Source organism: Micromesistius poutassou (assembly GCF_964030765.1).
Source record: "Micromesistius poutassou genome assembly, chromosome: 5".
NCBI lineage: Eukaryota > Metazoa > Chordata > Actinopteri > Gadiformes > Gadidae > Micromesistius > Micromesistius poutassou.
This window is the reverse complement of record NC_140275.1, coordinates 19,705,039-19,726,168: the sequence shown is the minus strand read 5'-3', so window position 1 is coordinate 19,726,168 and position 21,130 is coordinate 19,705,039. Positions and strand designations below refer to the sequence as shown.

Genomic DNA, 21,130 nt, shown 5'->3' with positions numbered 1-21,130 from the left:
CCTCTGTGGCGGAGCAGAACAGGTGGAGGAGGAGAGACCAGAGCAATCAGACTCTCCAATGGTTCAGGAGTCAAGTAGAGCAAGGTTAGGAGCTGGAGGGCAAACGACAGAGAGAGAGAGGATGGAGAGAGAGAGAGAGAGAGAGAGAGAGAGAGAGAGAGAGAGAGAGAGAGAGAGAGAGAGAGAAAAGGGGAGACATATTCTACAATGCTGTTATACAATTCATTTAGTATAACATATAACAGCTGCAAGTACACAACAACAATGGATAATGTTGCATTTCCAAAAATGCAATGTGCAATATTGCTAAAAATCGGACACAATTAAAATATGTTTGAATTGCTAAATCACGGTCTTGAGACATGATCTTTGTTGTATGGATCATGGTTGGCATGGCGCTGGAGGACACTTTTATGTGTGATGGCGCCTCACATTGAGATGTTGCGGCCATATTGGAACATCATCAATGTCTCTTTGACCCGTGGCGTTCCTTCCCCTGCTCCCTGATAGGCTGAAGCCTCATCAATGACATCTCACTTAAGTGGGATCCCTGTAGCATCCATTTCCACTGCGCTCTGAGAACAAGAAAAGATTCCAAAAGTCGGTCGATATAAAAGAACATAGCGTGGTACTTTGAACTCAATCTGCATGTCTCAGATACTGGTTCACCAAAGTCCTCCCCAGAGGAACCCTGTGAAGCCGTCAGGTGCTCTTTGTTTTGATGGGCCAGTGTGGATGGGCTGGCTGGCCAGATGTTTTTGAATTGTGTTGTCCCCTTATGATGTGGCTTTGATTCCCTCTGAGCCTAAATGCATTATTTGCCCAAAAATATATTTAATTATTGCTGCTTCCTGTGCTTCATTGGACATTCAAACTTTTAAAATAAACTAAAATACAGTGATTGGTCAATATTATTATTACATTACATACAACAGCTCTCATGTGAACCAATGGTTGGCTACATGGATACATACAGCGAGTGCAGAACTTTGAATCTGAGTGTTTTTGAAAGGCAAACAAAAGACATTATGTCAGATTCCTGGGTTGTATGTATGCAGTGTGTGACAAAAGGTGCTGTGTTGAATTGCAAATTGGGTTGAAAGCAGTAAATGTGTTCACAGTTTTGGAGACCAGAGCTGAGGTTTTGACCTGAGAGTCAGTTTCAATAATTGTGTAATTTTAGTGTGTAAGCAATTGAAAAGAAATGTAAAATGCAATATTACTTCTGATAAGATTGATACACACAAGTGTGTATCAATTCTATTCAAAAATAAATATGAATCTTGTAATACGAAAAGCTGTTGTTTTTATCGCCACTCTTGCCACTTTACCATACTACCCCTTTTTATTTATTTTTTGAAAAATAAATATCATGAAAGCCTTTTTTTGCACGAACACTGTGGCTGTCTTCAGTCCACACTTCATCTCCATCCTCCCAGCAGCCCTGAGTCGGCCCCTCCTCCCAGCCGCTGAGAGCCGATCACGGCAGCCCAGTGGAACTCACCACCCCACTAGATAGTTAGCCTGATAATCACCGCAATCCTTGTGGTGGTGGTGCCCTCCCAACCTCCACCCCTCTCTACCCCTCTCCCCCTCCCCACCCCCCCTTGATGGAAACAGCTTGCCTCTCACAGATCCACTTGTCATTTCCAAGACTTTCGCTGCGTCGTCTATAGTTGATTATTTCAAGGCAGCTGACAGGCTGCCGTTATGTATAACGGTAAGATAACCAAGCCTTCAAGAAACAAATAAGCCGCGTGCAAACCCTGAGACTCTTTTCTGTGATCATGTGACGCCGTTATTAGAAGCCTTCTGTGTCACATGGGTTTTTTCTCAAACGTCCCCGAAAGCTAGCATGATCCACTACACTTATCTTCAGTCTCCCTCTCCCTCTCCCTTTCTCTCTCTCTCTCTCTCCCCCTCTCTCTCTCTCTCCCTCTCTCTCTCTCTCCCCCTCTCTCTCTCTCTCTCTCTCTCCCTCTCTCTCCCTCTCTCTCTCTCTCCCTCCGCAGCGACACAGAGCTTGATCCCTCCTGAAAGGGGGATTGAACTATCACAAGATGAAGACATGACATCCTCAGCTCACTTGATGTCAGCGATAGGACAGCTCACTTGTAGATCGGGCATGTTGCCAGACGCCTCTCCCAGGGCCCTGAACCGCGTTCTGAACCGGGCTGTGTGTTCGTGTGTATGGGTGGGGCGGTGTCACCGAGGAATTTGCAGTAAAAGCCCATCACCTGGTAAGGGTTGTGTAATCACGACAATGGATACACCACTCAAATAAAATGTGTTGTGCCTCATCCGTGTATGTTGTGTCAATGATTTATTGTTAATGTGTGTGTGTGTGTGTGTGTGTGTCGTGTGCGCGCGCTTGCGTGGGTGCCTGTGTACAGTGCGGTTCTCTACTAGCTTGTGAGTGCCTGCCCTGGATGTGTCGGGGCCGGTAGTAAGCAGAGGGCCCTGACTGCAGTCACATGACAGGGATAATCAGCATCAGCAGCATGCTGCACAAACACACACACACACAAACATACACACAAACAATCACATACACATACACACACACACGCACGCACGCACGCACGCACGCACACACACACACACACACACACACACACACACACACACACACACATAAACAAACATACACACAAACAATCACACACACACACACACACACACACACAAACAAACATAGACAAACACAGACTCATGCCAAGAGCTAACACTCGGATCCTTCCCGTGTAAAACAACACTATCTGCCAGGGAGCTGACAAATCGAACACAACTTTCTTTACTTCTTTCTTTTTTAAATCAACAAAAGTAGCGAGGAGCTCTTTAAACTTTCCCTGCGCTCAATAGTCCTGTGGTGCTGGAGAGAGAGGCGAGCGCTCTGAACGTGGAAACACCGCCCCATGGGGAGACTTATCAATTTATACCCCAGTTGACACTTAGCTAACAATAGCACTTAATTGCAAATGTGACAGAAAATGCATGTACAATCAAAAAAAAAAGAGACGTTCATGGCTGTATTTATGGAAATGTACCAAAGGGCCGCGTGGCGCTGGTACACCTGCACTTGTCAAGGTAATTGGCTGTTGATTGGTGCCATTAACGTGCGAAGGCTAAGTGCATCCACTTCTTGTTCCGTTTGCGCGGTGATGCCGCCTGATGCCACCGCCACCGCCACCCACCCACTCTTTTGCTCGCAGGTAATTAGCTGTGCCTATGAAAACTGTTCCCTTCTAATGACACAAGCATCATATCTGGAAGGCACGCTGCGGCCTGAGAAGCACGCTCCCCACTGACAGTTTTAACTAATTGATGCAATTGTTGTGCACAATAGAGGAAGCAGGAAAGAACATAGGGTATGTGTTGGATTGTGTACACACACCACCCGGTGAGAACTACTATTGTTACATTGTTACACATTGTTACACACTATTGTGTAATGTAACAATGCACAAGTGTTACTAAGATTGATTTTATAAAAGCGACATGGACGTGAGCTTATGAAATCATATGAGGCATTCGCCGCGTGATCGAATCCCATTCGGCCCCAACTTTCCTTTCATAATGAATAGAGGCAAGTTTGGACAAAGTCATCGATTTTGAAACGTTGGCATTGACTTTATATCTCAATCGGAGCTCCCCCAAGAGACACACACACACGCACACACACACACACACACACACACACACACACACTGTGTTTGTGTGTTGGGCTAACTAGGAGAGATCTGTCGCTCTGTCTCTCTATCTCCATCCCTCCCAGGACAACCACAGCCAGGCTGGAGCGCCCCGGCATCCCTCTGAGTTTTAATCTCCCCGTCTCCCAGTCTCCTCGCGGCTATTCCCATTTAAGTTTTAATATGTGGATTTGACATTTTGTTCATTTAGACCCCCCCCCCTCCCCCCATAATAATGTAATGGACGGGCTGCCTGTGTTGTTGTTTTTTATCCTTTGTAGATTTCCTTCAATAAGATACTCCTTCTTTCTCTCTCTCTCTCTCTCTCTCTCTCTCTAACACACACACACATTTCTGGCTTACATTCACCATTACCATCAGGATGAGGAAAAGCTCTCCCTTGTAGTGTGTGTGTGTGTGTGTGTGTGTGTGTGTGTGTGTGTGTGTGTGTGTGTGTGTGTGCGTGCATATACTTTTGTGCATGGGCATAAAAAACCCATCATTACCATCATGATGCAATCTTGCTGTGAGGTCTGAGTTAACATTTGACTCTAAAATCGGAAGTGTAGTATCTGTCGAAGTTTGTTCGAATTGCATATTCAAATTAAATTCAGGTTTATATTATTTTATTTTGATCTTCAAGATTAAAACAGGGCGATATTATTATTACTATTTATTTTATTATTAATAATATAATGTTACTATTAAAATAAACAGTTATTATGATGATTATTATTATAAATAAGGGTTTTTATTGAACATGTATTCAACTTGTTCAATTTAATCGGGCTAGTTTCTCAAATAAAAACGGATCCAGCGAGTCCAGTGGATATTAACGTGAACGCGGTTCTTTGTCCGCTGCGTCCGAGGAGCGTCGCCCGGAATGGCGCGTCTGCCATCTGCAGGAGAGAGCCAGCACGACGCGGTCTCAACATTACACCACCAGGTACACTTTAAAACATTAATCTCATGACGATATGATTATTACTAGTATTGCTGATGTTGTTTTCTTTGTTGTTGTTGTTAAACTTAATACAATGTGACTACTATGTTCAGCGCACTGGTCTGCCTGGTCGTGTTTACCTGGGTGAGCTGTTTAAACGAGCAGTGATCTGCAGTCAGGACCGTAAAGCGTCGTGCTGCAGACCTGTGTATGAAATCATGCAGCAGCATTACTGGACGGATCATCTGTTGTTTCACGGCCATCTGGGATCAGCTACAGCATGATCTGCAGATGAGCTGCATGTCTTCAGGCAACAGGACATCAATACGGAACAGTTGCTTCAAATAAACGCAAACCAAAATCATCCACGGCTGGATTAAGATTAAATAAATAATTATATTAGTCAAACTATGTAAAGTGAATGTATTAACCGAGCTATGATTAATCACAGCCATAACGCATTTACATGCAATGTTATTTAAATATAATAGTTTGTAAATGCTACTTTAGGCCGACGAAAAACGGGCAAAGCCACATCATTGACAAAAGAACCCATGTTTAAATCAGGTATAGAGCAGATTATAATAACCCATTTTTAAATCAGGTAGCAGATTATAAGAACCCATGTTTACATCAGGTATAGAGTCGATTATAAGAACCCATCTTTAAATCAGATGTAGAGCAGATTAGAAGAACCCATCTTTAAATCAGGTAGGCCTACCTATAGAGTCAATTATAAGAACCCATTTTTGAATCAGGTATAGAGCAGTTTATAAGAACCCATCTTTAAATCAGGTATAGAGTAGATAAGAACCCATCTTTAAATCAGGTGTAGAGCAGATTATAAGAACCCATCTTTAAATCAGGTATAGAGTCGATTATAAGAGCCCGTCTTTATATCAGGTGTAGAGCAGATTATAAGAACCCATCTTTAAATCAGGTATAGAGTCGATTATAAGAGCCCGTCTTTATATCAGGTGTAGAGCAGATTATTTGAAATCAGGTACAGAGCAGTCCGTGGAACATACAGCAGCTTTAATTAACCACGCGCGCCAACATTTGAATTGACCATTGGAGATCTTCAGCGGCACGAGGCGCCCCGCGAGGGGTCGGGGAGAAGAAAGGCTATTAGCTGAGAGGAAGGCGATGAGTACAGTAAGGAGGGGTGCATGTGAGGGGATATCGCCAATTAAGAACCACTGTACACTTGTCGGCCGTAATTAAATGTTTGCAGAGAGGTTGCTATTTGTAGCTGCTAGCTTGGAGGGACTCCGCCGCCCCACCTAGCACTGCCGCGCATTTCCATGGCAGTTGTGTGATTAGCTGTGGCGCGGACCTCCACCGCGCCCAGTGTAGGCTTCCGGTGAGTGACATCATTCAGAAAAATGCATAATGTTCTCAAAACAGCATCACAGAGAGGTTTTTAAACACAGAACCACACAACGTTTTTGTTTCATTTATTGTTTTTATTTTCAAAGAATTATGCATTCTTCACAGTAACGACAAAGTGCCTTACCCCGGACCATATATGTGTGCAAGCCATCTTTAAATTAAAATAAAATGTAAAATGCATTTATCTACCCAGCCTTTGAACTCTAATTGTACACGGGGAAACAGCAGAGCACGAGGAGGAGGGTAAATCTTTCAGAACAGATGTTTTCAGCCCGTCTACGTCACGCCACAGCGAAAACATCTGGCCGGTTTGCATACAATCAATGCTAAATTACAGCTGCTGACACTGTCAACGTGAGTCTGGGTTCTGCCTTAAGACGTTCCTCGGCGTCAAACGTCTCTATTCTCTCTGCTTCGGTCGGGTCACCATTAACAGCCGTGGGCATCTCGTTTATCAGAGGAAACATGGAAACAATAGCCAGGTGCAAATCATTTAATCCGATTTGGTATAGTCTAATTGAAGTGACATCACATCCACATGTAAGCAGCATCGTTAGAGAGGCTCTCTCTGTACACAACGCTGCTGGCTGCATCCATTTAGTCCATACTCTCTATCACGAAGACTGTGGGATAATAAACCACACATTGACGTTTTAACCAGTGTGTGAAAAGCCTGAAAAGCTTTGCTTTTAATCGTCAAGTAACCTGTAAATGTGAATAACTCATTTAATTCAAGGGGCAAAGGGTAACAACCAGTCACATCCTTAAATCGACTTAAACCACAGCTGGATTTACGAACGTACTATTCCTGTCAGATGACGGCGGCTGTGAAGGCAATACAAGTCCCAGGGACAGCGCTGCTCTCCTCGTGTTAAGACGGAGAGCAGGCCATCCATTGAGCCAACAGCCACCGGTTGGCAGCTGATCCAAAAGGCATCAGCCGAGAGCTCAGTGTCCTCCTCCGAGCCTCCATTACTGCTCGGTGTCAGATACTAATCCCATTGTACTGTTTCCATGAGTGAGGATGTACAGACCGCTCCATGACATCATGCAGGACCAGAGAGAGGGTCAAATGGCCACAGTCAAGACAACATCTCTTCTCACACAGCCACTGCAGACCAGTGCACTGCGACACCAACCGCACACACACACACACACACACACACACACACACACGAGTCAATAGTGTTGATTATATGCTCTTCTCTATCCTACTGTTTATTGTGCTGTCAGGTCATTTAGCGCTTAGCGTAATGAAATATCCAAAACTAGAATCGTACGAATGGCACTCTTGTGTAGGCGACAGACGCAGCGGACTTCAGGGGGAGAATGAGGTTTAGTAATAATCACAGGTTAATCACAGATACTAACACATGATACAATGGTATTTGAACTCCACAGTACACCAGAAACGCCGGGCCGGAAAAATCAAACGTATATAAGTACAACAACGGAAAAAGAAAACATAAGTGCACATTAGAGGAGTCCCTTTCTTGAACTTCTGAGGAGGTAGAAAGCTCTTTCACCACGACCCCCCATCGTGTCACTTCCCCGCGAGGTCAGAGGTCGCACGGCCCACACACTTTGTTCAGACACTTGCGCATAAAGGGTTGATCAGAACTGGCGTCACAGCAGTTTGATACATCCAACGATTTCTATACCAGCAGGTCTCGTTGCGCCGCGAGCAGAAGGTGCTATGTTGAGGAACTTAAAGCTAACCTCTGAACAGTGCAAAAGAGAATTGATGACGCTGCTGTCAGCCAATGGTATGGCGAGGAATCTCAAGCGGACAGGAAGGGGGGGCGGGGCGTCTGGGTCCACCTTAAGGTAGGATCTCCCAGCATCAGAGGGAAGATTCTCCTCGTCCGCGCCTCAATTGCACATTGAGGTTTGGACTGAGATTGTTTCAGTGAGCTGTATGGAGCCTGGAGTGGATTATAGGTATGTTCTGGGTTCTGACCCGACAGCGGCCTAAACGCTATCTCTACGGTGCTAACACAGTGTCTGCCTTAAAAGGCACCTTTTTTTTTACTTTCTGTATTTCTTAGAGAGTCGAGTTATTATCCCTGTTTCCAGTTCTGACCCTGTTTCTAACCCGCACCAGTGACATGCTCCTCACTGCTTCACGAGGTGTGATCCCAGACTGCCTTTGTATGTTGGCACCTTATTTTAAAAAGCAAGTCATCTAAAATCTTTTGTTGGCTCAGAAATCTTCAAAACAGGCGTGAAAGGTATTTCACATCATACTGAAGGATAAAAGGAAAGGAAAGAAATGAAAGAAATAAACACATTTATTTAATATAAATATTAGGGTCCATGTTTCCAAATTGTCTCACAGTGGGGTGTTTTAAGGGAATAGAGGAAGTGACTGGTTTCATGTTGAAGTCAACGAGCTGCCCTTATATGGCTGGTTAGCGGTATGAGAAGCATAGTGATCATGAACTGAGCTCTCCAGTGCTGAACTCCTCCAGTGAGCCACCCTGCACTCAACGTCCCCCAGTAACAATGCCTTCACCCGCAGGTGAGACCTCAGCTTTGAGAGAAAAAATACACAACCAGTGAATCAAATCGAGGAAGCGTGGTCCCTTTTTCATCAGTTTCATCCTTTCTATCAATTTAATGTTATATTAAAAGTAACAATAATAATAATACAAATAATAACCTTGGGTACAAAATGTCCTAATAAAGACTCAAGGAGAAGAAGAAAAAAAACTAACAGACAAGAGATAAAAGGAAGAAGATTAACCAATTATTTTTGCTTTTTTTTTTGTTTGCTTGTTTGTTTGTTTTGGAGGCCTTTCCCTCCCCCACCCCCCCCACCCCCCCGCCCTCCCCATCTATGCCCTGGATGTGGTCCAACACACATACATTATACCATATATGCTTTGTATTCCCCTCCTATTGTCTGTCGGATATATACAGCTATACACAGCAGGCTGGGGGCCAGGGCTCCTGGGGGAGGGGGGGGGGGAGGGGGGGGGGGCGGTGCGGAGGGAGCAGTTGGCTGGGCCGGCCCCCCCGTCTCCCGGCTCGGCCCCGCAGTCTGCCCGTACAGGTGGCGGTTCTGCTTCACTTGCGATCGTCGATGGTCTTAATGAATTCCACCGCCGCGGTGAACTGCATCCACCAATAGCACTCCTCCCCACTCAGCCGGCTGGCGTAGAAGTTATTGATGTACTGGATGGTGGACAGCAGGCAGGGCGGGTTTGCCTGCAGGAGGAGAGGGGCGTGGGCCCTGCGTTAGCCGCGCAACGGAGCCCGGCGACTCCCCGCATTAATATGCAAATATGTAAAGTGGGCCCGCGAAGGTGAGCAGACGGGAGAGCGGAAAAGTGTTTATGGAAACAAAAGGGAAGAAAACACACTTCTAAGTAGTTTGAACCAGTGTGTGTGTGTGTGTGTGTGTGTGTGTGTGTGTGTGTGTGTACATAAAAAGGGACAATAAAGGATAACTTAACTTAATACGTGTGTGTGCATATACGTGCGTGCATGCGTGCGTGCGCATATACGCACGTGCGTGTGCATATACGTGCATGTGCCTATACGTGCATATACGTTTGTACGTGCGTGCGTGCGCGCGCGCGTGCGTGCGTGCGTGTCCTCACCCTTATGAGGACGAAGACGAGCACGGGGACAAAGTCGTCGGCGCCGGGGACCGAGTCCTCGTTGGCCAGGCTCAGCAGGTTCATGATGGTGGAGCACATGCGCAGGATGGACTGCACCTTGTCCCGCGGGGTCTTGTAGGCGTTGATGGTCCTGATCTCGGCCTGCGCGGAGGGCCACGGGGCCTCACGCAGGTACACCTGGGGACGCAGGGCCGAGGGTCAGCGCTCTCGTTGCTATGCAACAAAATCCACGGCTTTGTTTACGCTCGCGCTCTGAATCCCTCTTCGCGTCTGGATTAGAAAAAGGGACGCGAGGTTCGGACGCCACGGTTCCTCCGTCTAAACACGGCGTGCGACGTTGGGTCTGAATGCCTCGCAGAAGGGTTGCCGAGTCACAGACGTCGCTCATACGCGTTTGTCTAACAGAAAGCATGCAGGCGACACATGCAGGTTAAATCAGCAGAACTGGTGCTGTGCATCCATGTCTTCCCAGACCACGACCATTATTCAACATGACTTGTGGCGTTCTCTAAAGCAATGTGTACTGGTACAGCGCAGAAGGGGTGGATCTCTGGGCAACTGCCCCTGTGTGTTGATAGGGTTTGATAGGAATATAGGACATGGTTGTGAGCGCATTGTGCCTCTGGTGTAAACTGATGCCTTTTTTAATCAAAGATAGTCAAATTCCAAAACGGGTAATGGAATCAGCATATTTCCTTTGTGGAAACAGGGCCTGCTGTGACTAAAAACTCTACCGCTCACGTACCTATTTCACTTAAAGAAAACTAACATCTTGCTATGATTTGCAGTCTGTCCACATTATCTTCTATACTTCTTTTTTTTTTTTTTTTTTATACTTGTGCACTTGGAATTTCTGTACTCGCTCCAGTATTGATTTTCTGCTCTGCTCGGCCTGGGCCGTGAGTAAGCGAGGATAAAGGTGTCTGCCAAACGAATAGATCCAATGGAACATCCCACCAGACATCTCCCAAAATACCGGGTGAGTACATCTGAGCCGCTGACGGGCGGGGCGATCGTTACCTCGGGGATCTGAAGAGCTTTGTGATTGGCTGTCACAACTCGGGTGAGCCGCTGGATGTGTTCATAGAAAAGCCTGGAAGAAGGAAAACAAACCAATGAGCCAGGGGCGACACCACACCGGTGGTCTGGAGGCTCGGCTATATATGTTGGCAGTGGGGGGGGGGGGGGGGGGGAACAGGCAAAAGCTGCAAAAGGGCAAAAGTAGTGGCAGGTAAGAGTAATCACACATCTTTTAAGAATTATGACAACTATATTTCTAAAACCAAAAAAATGATATTGACGTTGATAAGAACACTTTAATTGGGGAGCGCATTGCAGACGCGTCCTCACTGGTCTCTGAGGATGTCCCCGTCCTGGTTGGGGTAGAAGGCCAGCTTGAAGATGCGGTTCATGACACTGCGCTCGATGGCCATCTGAGCGTCCTGCAGCTGGTCCTCGCTGGCGTACTGCCAGATGGTGTCGCGCGCCATGGCGCCGTAGAGGTAGCGCAGGAAGTCCTCCACCGCCGCCGTCTTGTCGTCGGACGCCGTGCACCCCTGGAAGGCTGCGGGGCACACAGACACACGCACACACACACAGTTATGAGTGAACGTTTGGTAGCATCTTACTTCTCATAGAGAGCATAGCAAAATTAACTAACCAAAGCTCGTCGCGTTTCAGCCAGTAACTAATTCACTTATCAAGACTTGATCAAATGTATATAAAATAGTTCCATCCATGAAACGGCTATACACTGCCAGGGTTAGAGGTTTGAATCCCTCTGTGGCCAACCGAGAACATATGCACTTTACAACATCAAACGACTTTGGAGAAATGTGTCTAATATCTGCAAAATTGCAGATATTAAAAATGCATACAATCCCAACAGTGAAAACAAGGGGGAAGACATGACAACAGTTCTCTGAGATGTTCCCCAGGGCCGCGGGCAGAGGGGGAGGGGGGGGGGGAAATCACCTTTGATGAAGTCCAACATCCTGGACTCCATGTGCTCCAGCAGCAGCCTCACGCACACCGTGGTGAAGTAGCGGTTGGCCACCTCCTTGTCCCTCAGCACCCTCTGGAGCAGCCTCTCCAGGTGGGCCTGCGAGGTCTGCAGCCCCTGGCGACACCTGGTCAGGTAGGCGATGTACGGCGTGCGTTTCCTGTCGGGGGGGGGGGACGGGGACGGGACACACACACACACATACAACCTCAGCCGTCAACGTAGTAGGGTGCCGTCAGAAAACAGGGCGGCCTCCCGCGGTTATCCCCGGATCCCGGGGGTTGTCAGAAACAACATGTGCGCCGCGCAGCTGAAGGAAACGTTCGTTCAGCAGCGCACACAGCAGCGTGGATCTGGATCTGCTGCTGCTGCACGTGCAGACCGCCGCCCCCCCCACGCCCTCACCTGTAATCCTCAGCGATGGCAGCCAGCAGCTTCCTGCAGGAGCGAGCGTCGAAGCGGCTGACGCAGCGCGTCGTCTCCTGGATCTGGGCCATCTGGTTCTTATCCTGCAGGTTGATGGCCTCCGCCAGTTGGACCTTCAGGAAGCAGACGATCTCATTGTCTGGGGAGCGTCGCAGACAGAGGAAGGGAGGGGGGGGTGGGAGCATTAGACAGGGCGCTCGCGACTCTGCTGTGAGCTGCTGTAATGCGATCAACCCGCCACGGCGTTTGACTGATGGCTGATGGGTAAAGAACGCCTCTTGAGGATTCTCCGTACACCGTTTCAGAGTGTCACCCTCCATGTTATGCTTGTCAATGCCTGGTGTACAGGTCAGAAGGAGAGACCCCTATTGAGCCAATGGGGTCAGAACCTCTTTCGGCGACTGTTGAAAGCTAGACGTCGCAGTCTTCGCCAGTGTAGATTGTATATGGTCGGCTAATACGTGTGCATGAGACCTGGATGGTCTAGACTAGAGAACTGGCTCCCTTCAGGACCAGGGTAGTCTTGGGGGGGGGGGGTCTGTCTACCTACAGGACCAGGGTGGTCAGAAGAAACTGCCAACCTTCAGGGTCATTGTGGTCCGGGAGTCCGTTCCTGGTGGTGACCGGAGCCATGATGGGCAGGGCCACAGAGTCTGCAGAACAAAGGACCATCCGGAGCTTCTTCTTGGCGTCACTGAAAAGGACGAGAAAAAACAAACAAAAATCAACTCCACAACGTAAACCTTCATACCAGATATAGTGAACGCCCAACGTGGTGTAAGCGTGAGACTCCTGGCGGTCGGAGCCGTGCCAGCGTTACGCTGCGAGTGTGCACAGCGCGTCCTGCCCCGGCCCGGGGCAGCCGTCCTGACCTGAAGGAGAACTTTGCGTCCTGCTGGTGCGCCGTCTGGCTGGCAGAGTCCAGCAGGTCGTCTGAAGCCATGTTCTGCAGCCCTTCGTCTCTGGGGGAGCCGTGCACGCTCTCCTCCACACACAGGTCTGTTACACCACACACACACACACACACACACACACACGTTATGGCCAATCACAACAGTGCCCCAACGCCAACCAGTCTTTTTTTAATTAAAATTATAGGAGGGGACTGAAGATGATTTGACATGAAAAAGATGAGTATTGTCCGCCAGCAGCTATAGGTGTTTGTTTTAACTAGGTTGCCAATAGTGCAGAAGGATAAAGCTTATTGTGCTGTTCCCACAGTATTCCCTGATCAATACTGTAACCAAAATTTGTTTTGAGGGCTCTGCAGGTGCAGTCAGAAGCAAAAAGACTAGCCTGACAGAAACAGGGATATTAATGAGGCAAAGCAAATGTTGCTTGTCGATCTTTTGACCTGCTTTCGTTGTCTGAGAGTTGGATGTGTGAAGATGCCGATACTATATACGTATATCTGTGTCGCCAATTATATACAATTGATAGATAATTTATATAACGAGTCAAATCATACAGCCTAGTCCAAGTTCTCCTACGCATCATTTAGGCGTCCTGCATTATTTATTCACTTTGCTGTTCATTATATCGTTTCCTATCAATCATTATCCCAAACATATTGCACACTTCATTCCACGGATCACTGAGTTCACGGATGGTAAGGAAGAGGAGGTCATAACTGGTGCAGCCATAAATAAACGCCACGACCAGAATGGTTTTGGTGCCACCAACGCCTTGCTACCAGTGGAAGCACTTTTCTGGAGAGCGTCACAATCACAACAATCAAACGTTTTTTACGGCCCGCCGATGTCTGCGAGCCAAAGCTCCTGCGGTGTCGCGGGAGGCCGCGCCGACCCACCTTCGCTGGGGCTGGTCCTCTTGATGTTGCGGTACTTGTCCAGGATGTCCTCCGCTGCCTGGGCCTGGGTGCTCGGCCTGTGTAGGGGCTCGTCTGCACGAGGAACATTCGCATGGTGAGTGGAATCCAAATGAGGTTTGTGTGGGTGGTCTGTGACTTCAGATAAAACCTTGGAACTGGTGGCTGTAACAAACTCTGGCCGACCTTGTTGTGAGCGCTCATGGGCCAGGTCGTCTTTCTCCTGCTTGTCCTTTTTCCGGAAGGCGGCGATGGGCGCTGCGGAGAACAGAGGGTTGTAGTGAGGAGAGAGAGGAGGACGTTGAAGGATGATCGGCCCTCACTTAGTGAGGGCCGTCACTTAATAGTAAATAAGAAAAGGGCTTTAGGTAAACCTATGGTTTATATTTATCAATGCAGGATGTAGGGCATTTCCTCTTTAACATAATAGGTAATTACAATTTCTTAATCTTCAACACTGATCCAAAACCGAATGCATACTAGAAACTGGAAACAACACAATGTTTGTGATACATCAACAAGGCCCAAGTGTAGGCCTGTGATAAGTTATTGAGATTGACTGGCCATTTAGGGACATCCCATTAACACCAAGATGCTAACAGGACCCAACCCGGGTTCTAACCATAGAGATTAATAAAGGTAAGAGAGAGAGTGACTGTTTTAATCCTCCTCTAACCATTCACTTAGAATGGCTGCAGGTCATCGGAAAGAGGGGTCCCCAAGATTGTTTAGGTTTGATTTTGCTGCTTCTTGTGAAAACGCACACCAGTCTACAGTTGTCACTCGCCCGCCAAGAACTCTACATATCCTGGCCAGCCCAGGTGTTCACTCCCTCTGTTTCTTTTAACTCTATGGTTGTCAGGGTTCTGTGGGAGTGGTTTGGTGAAATAGAAGCTGCAGGAAACGTTGACAGAACACATCCACTCTCACGGCATGGGCATCCCCTGGTCCCTCCAACTAGAGGACGCTCTCAGGCAAAGGAAGATGACTAATAGAACTGATTTTGTGAAATTGTATGCATCTGATAAATAAAGATGCAACATTAGTGGTAGTATTACACTGTTGCTGCCAACTACAATAAAGCAGTGTGTACATGTACTGGCTTGGTGTCTTCGGCACATGGCTTCACAGCAACACCAAAGGCTATTGCGGGATGTGAAACCCTAACCCCTAACCCTAACTATCAACAATAGCGTTCTAAGAAAGATCTAGTGCTACGATGAGGCAACGCCCTGCGAGTAGACGAGCACGGTGAGAGTGGGAGTGTCTGGTCAAGGGATCCTGAGTGAGACTCTGGGACGGAGCATCGTCGCGGATAACCCCACACAACAGAATGGGCGATGCAGCTTTAAAAGGACAAGAACAAAATGGGGTCGGTCGGGGGGGAGCGGGGGCGGGGGGGGTGGGGGGGATGGGTCGGCTAGCCCCCCCAAAGCCAACGCACGGATGACGGCGAGGGTGGAGATGTCGGGACGGAACGGGGCCGCTGGCACCACATCATCACAGCTCTAGATCTAGGGCCCCACAGGGGCCCCACAGGGGCCGCCTGACGGGACAAAGCAGCACGGCTCTAGAGACGCCAGGCCGGCGAGGCAGGATGACAACGACGACGGCACAGGTGAGGTGGGGGTGGGGGTGGGGGGGGGGGGGGAGGGAGGGTTTACCTGGTGATTCACTCTCTGCCGTCCAATACAGCACTGTGAGGAACACAACAGACAGGTTGGGCCCGGTACACACGCTGATGCTGCAGCCATGTGTGCGTGGCACGCACACAGCGGCAGGAGAAACACACACACACACACACACACACAACACACACACACACAGGCGCCAGGCGGCTAGCGGCAACCAAAGCCCCGCATCGATCGCCACTTTCTCCGCCTGCAGGCCCCGCCACCCACCATCTCGGCTTTTATGCATATCCGTTTAATGTTTACTCGCGGTGGGTCATTATCTCAAAGAGTAATAAGCAGTCATCTCGTGTGCGCGCTGCTCATTATTTCCCCGACAGATGTATGAGAGACGGCGGTTGCAGCCGAACGGCATCGAGAGATGTGCCATCTATCAGGGCCCGATGACAGAGAGGTCCATCTAATGACCATTAGCCGCTGGCTGACAGCTCTGCTGGGAGGGCTGCAGCCACGCCGTCCACCAGCCCGGCCCAGGCCCCTCTGATGACTGATTAGCTGCGAGACGGGCTAAATAAATCTACCGCTAGTGAACACTGGAGAGAGAACAAGAGAGAGACACTGACACAGAGGGAACGAGACGGAGAGAGAGAGAGAGAGAGAGAGAGAGAGAGAGAGAGAGAGAGAGAGGGACAGAGAACGAGACGGAGAGGGAGAAAACGAGAGAGAGAGAGAAAGAAGGAGAGAGGCAGAAGGAAACAAAAAGGGAGAGACGGAAAGAGAGGTGGAGAGTGAGAGGGCATGTAGAAGACATGTCTTGGGAGGAACTTTTTGGAACAACAAGAGGCATTCTTTTCCAAAAGTAACATCAGCAGTGGAGTAGAGAGCATGGATCACATCACTCTTTCACCGCGTTATAAATCGTCCTGGCGCAGCTCTTTTAAAGTCTAATATTTTTCGTCACGGGTGCGGTCAAGAGAGCTTTTCTATTTTGTGTAAGGTAGCAGAAGTTAACGGTGTCAACTGACAGATCCATGATACAAATCGACTGAACCCACTCTGGCAGAGAAAGACATGTTAAAAAATGAGCCCGAAAACAGAGGGCAGTACCTTTTGGAATGGCTGAGACAAAGCGCTTCTTCCACCACGGCCGGTTGCGGTCCGATTTCTCATCGTCGCTGTCTTTCCTGTCCTCAACCTTGGGGAGGGGGAAGACAAAATCACTTTTAACCGACCGCTTTAAAGCTTGTCAAAAAATCATTGTACGCACTGGAATCAGATCACCTTATCTTCAGATGTCATGATATTCATATCGAGACAATGTGTACATTATGCAGAATCCCTGATGGTTCTAAACAAATCATCCATCATCCGTATCCACATTTACATTTAGGGCATTTAGCTTCTATCCAAAGCGACTTACAACGGTTCATGCACAGCTCGTTGGGAGCAATTAGGGTGAGGTGTCTTGCTCAGGGACACCTCGTCACTCAGCTAGGAGGAGACGGGAATGGAACTAGCAACCTTCCGGTTACAAGTCAACCCGCCCTTCCTGCGGAGCTGAGCTAAGCCGACCGCTCCACAGAGCCCCAACTGACCCCCCTCGGTGCGTCGCCTGTCCGTTACCTCTCCTTTCAGGGAGTCCTTGCTGGGCGAGGAGGTGGGCCCCAGGGAGTAGCCCTGGTCCCTCTCCTCCACCATGGTCCGCCGGTTCAGGCCCGGGTCGCTGGTGGGCCGGCGGCCGGGACACACGATGTCGGAGCTGCGGCTGCGCACCAGCCGGTCGGGGCAGGAGTGGCGCTGCTTGCAGTGCTCCAGCTCCGCCTGGACCAGGCCGTGGGGCGTGAACATGCTGTGGCGCGGCTCCTGGCCCAGGGCGTAGGCCTCGGGGATGGGGGGGTCCGGGGGAGGGTGGGCGGGCCGGGCGTAGTGCACCTTGGGCCTCACGATGGTTCCGGTGGAGGAGCCTGTGGGGAGGAGGGCCGGCGTTACGCACTGGTGTAAGGTGATTGGACGGAGGGGTTCGAAAGAGGGACGCAAACCAACGGGAATCGTTGTTTTAAAAGGGTCGGAGAACCACAACGAAATCAAACCGTTGAATTGAACTATGCATTTTTTTCAAGAGCATAAAATAGTTAAAAAGGTGCATGAAAACGAAACCTAGTAGTGGTATTAGTAGTGGCAGACAAATGAGAGGGAGAGCGAGGGTCGCTGGCTTGTGGGAGAGGAGCCCTCTGTGCAGCGCGACCACCTGTTCCAAGGGTAGGAGCTCGCCGCTGAAGAGACTCCAATGGCGTCCTCGTGCCACGGGCTCAGTGGGGCGAGGGGCCGAGCCAAAAGGGCCCGGGGAGAGGTCTCTCAACCTGTCATCCCTTCACCTTGCCCCACACACGCACACGCACACACAGACACACAGACACACACACACCCCGCTCTGTCACAAACCCCCTCCTCCCCCGCCCCCCCCCCCCCCCCCCCCGCCCCAGCGCTGTAGTGACACACAGCTCAGATGATGAGTGACCAAACACAGACGCGCGAGGACGGCAATAGACAGGGCGGATGAAGTGGAGTACCTTAGTCCGGTACTGGTACCCCATCATCGGGACAAAGAGTCCCAGTTTGCGTTCATTGAAAGTGTGCGGTTGGCTGCCATGTGTCCCGGGCCCTGATGGGTTCACCGTTCACTTAACACTGATCCTCCGGTTTCAGGACATGGAGAACTTACCGTCACAGGAGAGAGGGTCGAACATGGCCAGCAGAGAGTCCGTCTGCGAGGGTGGAGAGGTCAGTTGGTGTGCCCCTGCAAACAACGGGATTAGAGGCATTTAGTCAATTAACCCCGTTCTTAAATGGATGCAAGCCATCAAACCAGAAACGACTATATGAAACTATAAATAAACGTCTGACATGAGCTGCATTTAGCAGATCAACTGCAGTGAGGCGCTGGTGGCAGCTCCATCAGCAGCAGAGAGCGATGGTGAGAGAAGACTGCCACCATTTTGGGCAGGCCAAACAGAGTGGCGGCTCAGCCAGCCATTAGGGGAGTCTCCTACCATGGCCCGCCTCCTCCCCATCCGGACTGGTCACAGAGTCCTTCCCTCCGAAGTCCGAGCTGCACTCGGACCGCAGGTCCTCGATCTTGTTTGGAATGTCTTCTGAGGTGGCGCTGATGCCTGCATCCAGACAGTCAAACACAGCAACACAGACAGATACACGGAATGAGTCCCGATTCAGACGGCCACGCGAGCGGTCAGGGCGTCAGAAAGACACGGTGAAAGCCGCTCTCCGGGCTTGTGAACTTCTTTGGCGGAGAAGTACGGGCAGCAGAGTGCCGCAGACAGAGCGGAACGTCAGGGGTGTGCAGAATGGCCCATATCCCTCAGATGGGAGCCCACTGGGAGCGCTGAATTGGCAGCGTAAGCTCCCCTGGGCAGGGGGAAAGTCACCCGATAAGAGTAATAGAGGACCAGGCCCCATCCATCGGCCCGCTCCCCCGGGGACCGCTCCCCCCCGTCAGCAGAGCCACGGGCCTCCTGATCGGGGAAACTACCTCATGCACATCACACAAGGTAGCACGTCCACCTCAGCCCCCGCGGCAATGACACCCGGCATTAACCCGCCACCACCAACCCCCCCCCCCCACCCCCGCCCCGGCGTGTCCTAGCCAAACGTTTGCAGACCCACTGCTCTGGTTAACAAGCGTGCCCGGCCCCCCCTGTTCTGCCCGGAGACACGGCGTCCGGCGGAGCGCCAGTCTTTTGAGTCATTGCAACATTGACCAGGTAGGACGAAACTACCTTGCAATGCAGTTTAGGCTCATCTAGTAAATGAAGAAAATGACTTCTGGAATCGGATAAAAAGGTGAAAAAGGGGAGCGAGAAGGGCAGAGAGATGTAGCGAAACTAAAAAAAAGGGCTGGGATGAAGAGAGAGACAAAGAGAAAGTGAGACACAGCGGGGGGGGGGGGGGGAGGGAGGTGGAGAAAGGCATGGAGGGCTACCTGAGACCACGCTGAGGCCAGGGGTGCTGGGCCTGGAGCTGACCTCTCTGACCTCCGTGTCGTCCGACGTGCTGCCCACCCCCGAGCAGCTCTCCAGCTCCTGCAGCCGCTCCTCCTGCTTCAGGTCAGCTGCTTCTGGAGGGAAGGAGACACGGAGAACCGGGGTTATCAGACCATGAAGACACACAGAGAACCAGGGTTATCAGACCATGAAGACACACAGAGAACCAGGGTTATCAGACCATGAAGACACACAGAGAACCAGGGTTATCAGACCATGAAGACACACAGAGAACCAGGGTTATCAAACCATGAAGACACAGAGAACCAGGGTTATCAGACCATGAAGACACAGAGAACCAGGATTATTAAACCATGAAGACACACAGAGAACCAGGGTTATCAAACCATGAAGACAGAACCAGGGTTATTAAACCATGAAGACACAGAACCAGGGTTATCAAACCATGAAGACACAAAGAACCAGGGTTATCAAACCATGAAGACAGAACCAGGGTTATCAAACCATGAAGACAGAACCAGGGTTATTAAACCATGAAGACACACACAGAACCAGGGTTATCAAACCATGAAGACACAAAGAACCAGGGTTATCAAACCATGAAGACAGAACCAGGGTTATTAAACCATGAAGACACACACAGAACCAGGGTTATCAAACCATGAAGACAGAACCAGGGTTATTAAACCATGAAGACACACACAGAACCAGGGTTATCAACCCAGGACGACAGAGAGAACCAGGGTTATCAAACCATGAAGACACAAAGAACCAGGGTTATCAAACCATGAAGACACAGAGAACCAGGGTTATCAAACCATGAAGACACAGAGAACCAGGGTTATCAAACCATGAAGACACAGAGAACCAGGGTTATCAAACCATGAAGACACAGAGAACCAGGGTTATCAAACCATGAAGACACAGAGAACCAGGGTTATCAAACCATGAAGACACAAAGAACCAGGGTTATCAAACCATGAAGACACACAGAACCAGGGTTATCAAACCATGAAGAAAGAACCAGGGTTATTAAACCATGAAGGCACAGAACCAGGGTTATCAAACCATGAATTGAAGACACAAAGAACCAGGGTGATCCAACCATGAAGACAGAACCAGGGTTATCAAACCATGAAGACACACAGAACCAGGGTTATCAAACCATGAAGACACACACAGAACCACAAACCATGTTTATTAAACCATGTTATTAGGCAATGCCTAAACCTCTACTCGAGAAAAATAAGACGGGTTCTCTTTTATGACGACCAACAGTTGATTGTTTCTTCCTGTGTTTAGTTACAAATGGCGGACCTTTGCATAGCGCGACCCCCTCCACGCGGAAAAATGGAATAATGTTTACAAGGGGATAAGCCGAAGGAGAAAAAGTGCATATGTCTAAAGTCAAACAAAAACATTTTGTCGTCTTCCAGCCGCCACGCTCCACCATAAAGAAGCCAGTGCACCAGATCCCAGGGCCGCCCAGCGGAGCGGTTTGGACCGAACCCGGCGGCGGGCCACCTAACAGCAGCGCTCATTTGCATGCTCGTTAGTAATAATGCGGCGGCGAA

At 49.4% G+C, this 21,130-nt stretch overlaps 1 protein-coding gene across 3 annotated transcripts in view; it reads right to left on the bottom strand.

The window, feature by feature from the left end:
• Positions 1-6,084: 6,084 nt before the first annotated feature.
• Positions 6,085-21,130, bottom strand: part of gapvd1 (GTPase activating protein and VPS9 domains 1) — a 32,689-nt gene continuing 17,643 nt past the window's right edge. For 2 of the 3 annotated variants that reach the window (XM_084468698.1, XM_084468699.1), the window contains exons 13-27: positions 19,535-19,669; positions 18,588-18,707; positions 18,260-18,334; positions 17,161-17,501; positions 16,645-16,732; positions 14,093-14,164; positions 13,889-13,981; positions 12,951-13,077; positions 12,660-12,772; positions 12,058-12,217; positions 11,625-11,812; positions 11,001-11,214; positions 10,671-10,743; positions 9,630-9,827; positions 6,085-9,234 (exon numbers count right to left, since the gene is read on the bottom strand). In XM_084468698.1, the coding sequence (XP_084324824.1) occupies positions 9,094-9,234; positions 9,630-9,827; positions 10,671-10,743; positions 11,001-11,214; positions 11,625-11,812; positions 12,058-12,217; positions 12,660-12,772; positions 12,951-13,077; positions 13,889-13,981; positions 14,093-14,164; positions 16,645-16,732; positions 17,161-17,501; positions 18,260-18,334; positions 18,588-18,707; positions 19,535-19,669 (2,138 nt within the window). In that variant the 3' untranslated portion in view covers positions 6,085-9,093. The remainder of the gene's footprint in view (positions 9,235-9,629; positions 9,828-10,670; positions 10,744-11,000; positions 11,215-11,624; positions 11,813-12,057; positions 12,218-12,659; positions 12,773-12,950; positions 13,078-13,888; positions 13,982-14,092; positions 14,165-16,644; positions 16,733-17,160; positions 17,502-18,259; positions 18,335-18,587; positions 18,708-19,534; positions 19,670-21,130) is intronic. The other variant, XM_084468700.1, reaches the window with a different exon arrangement.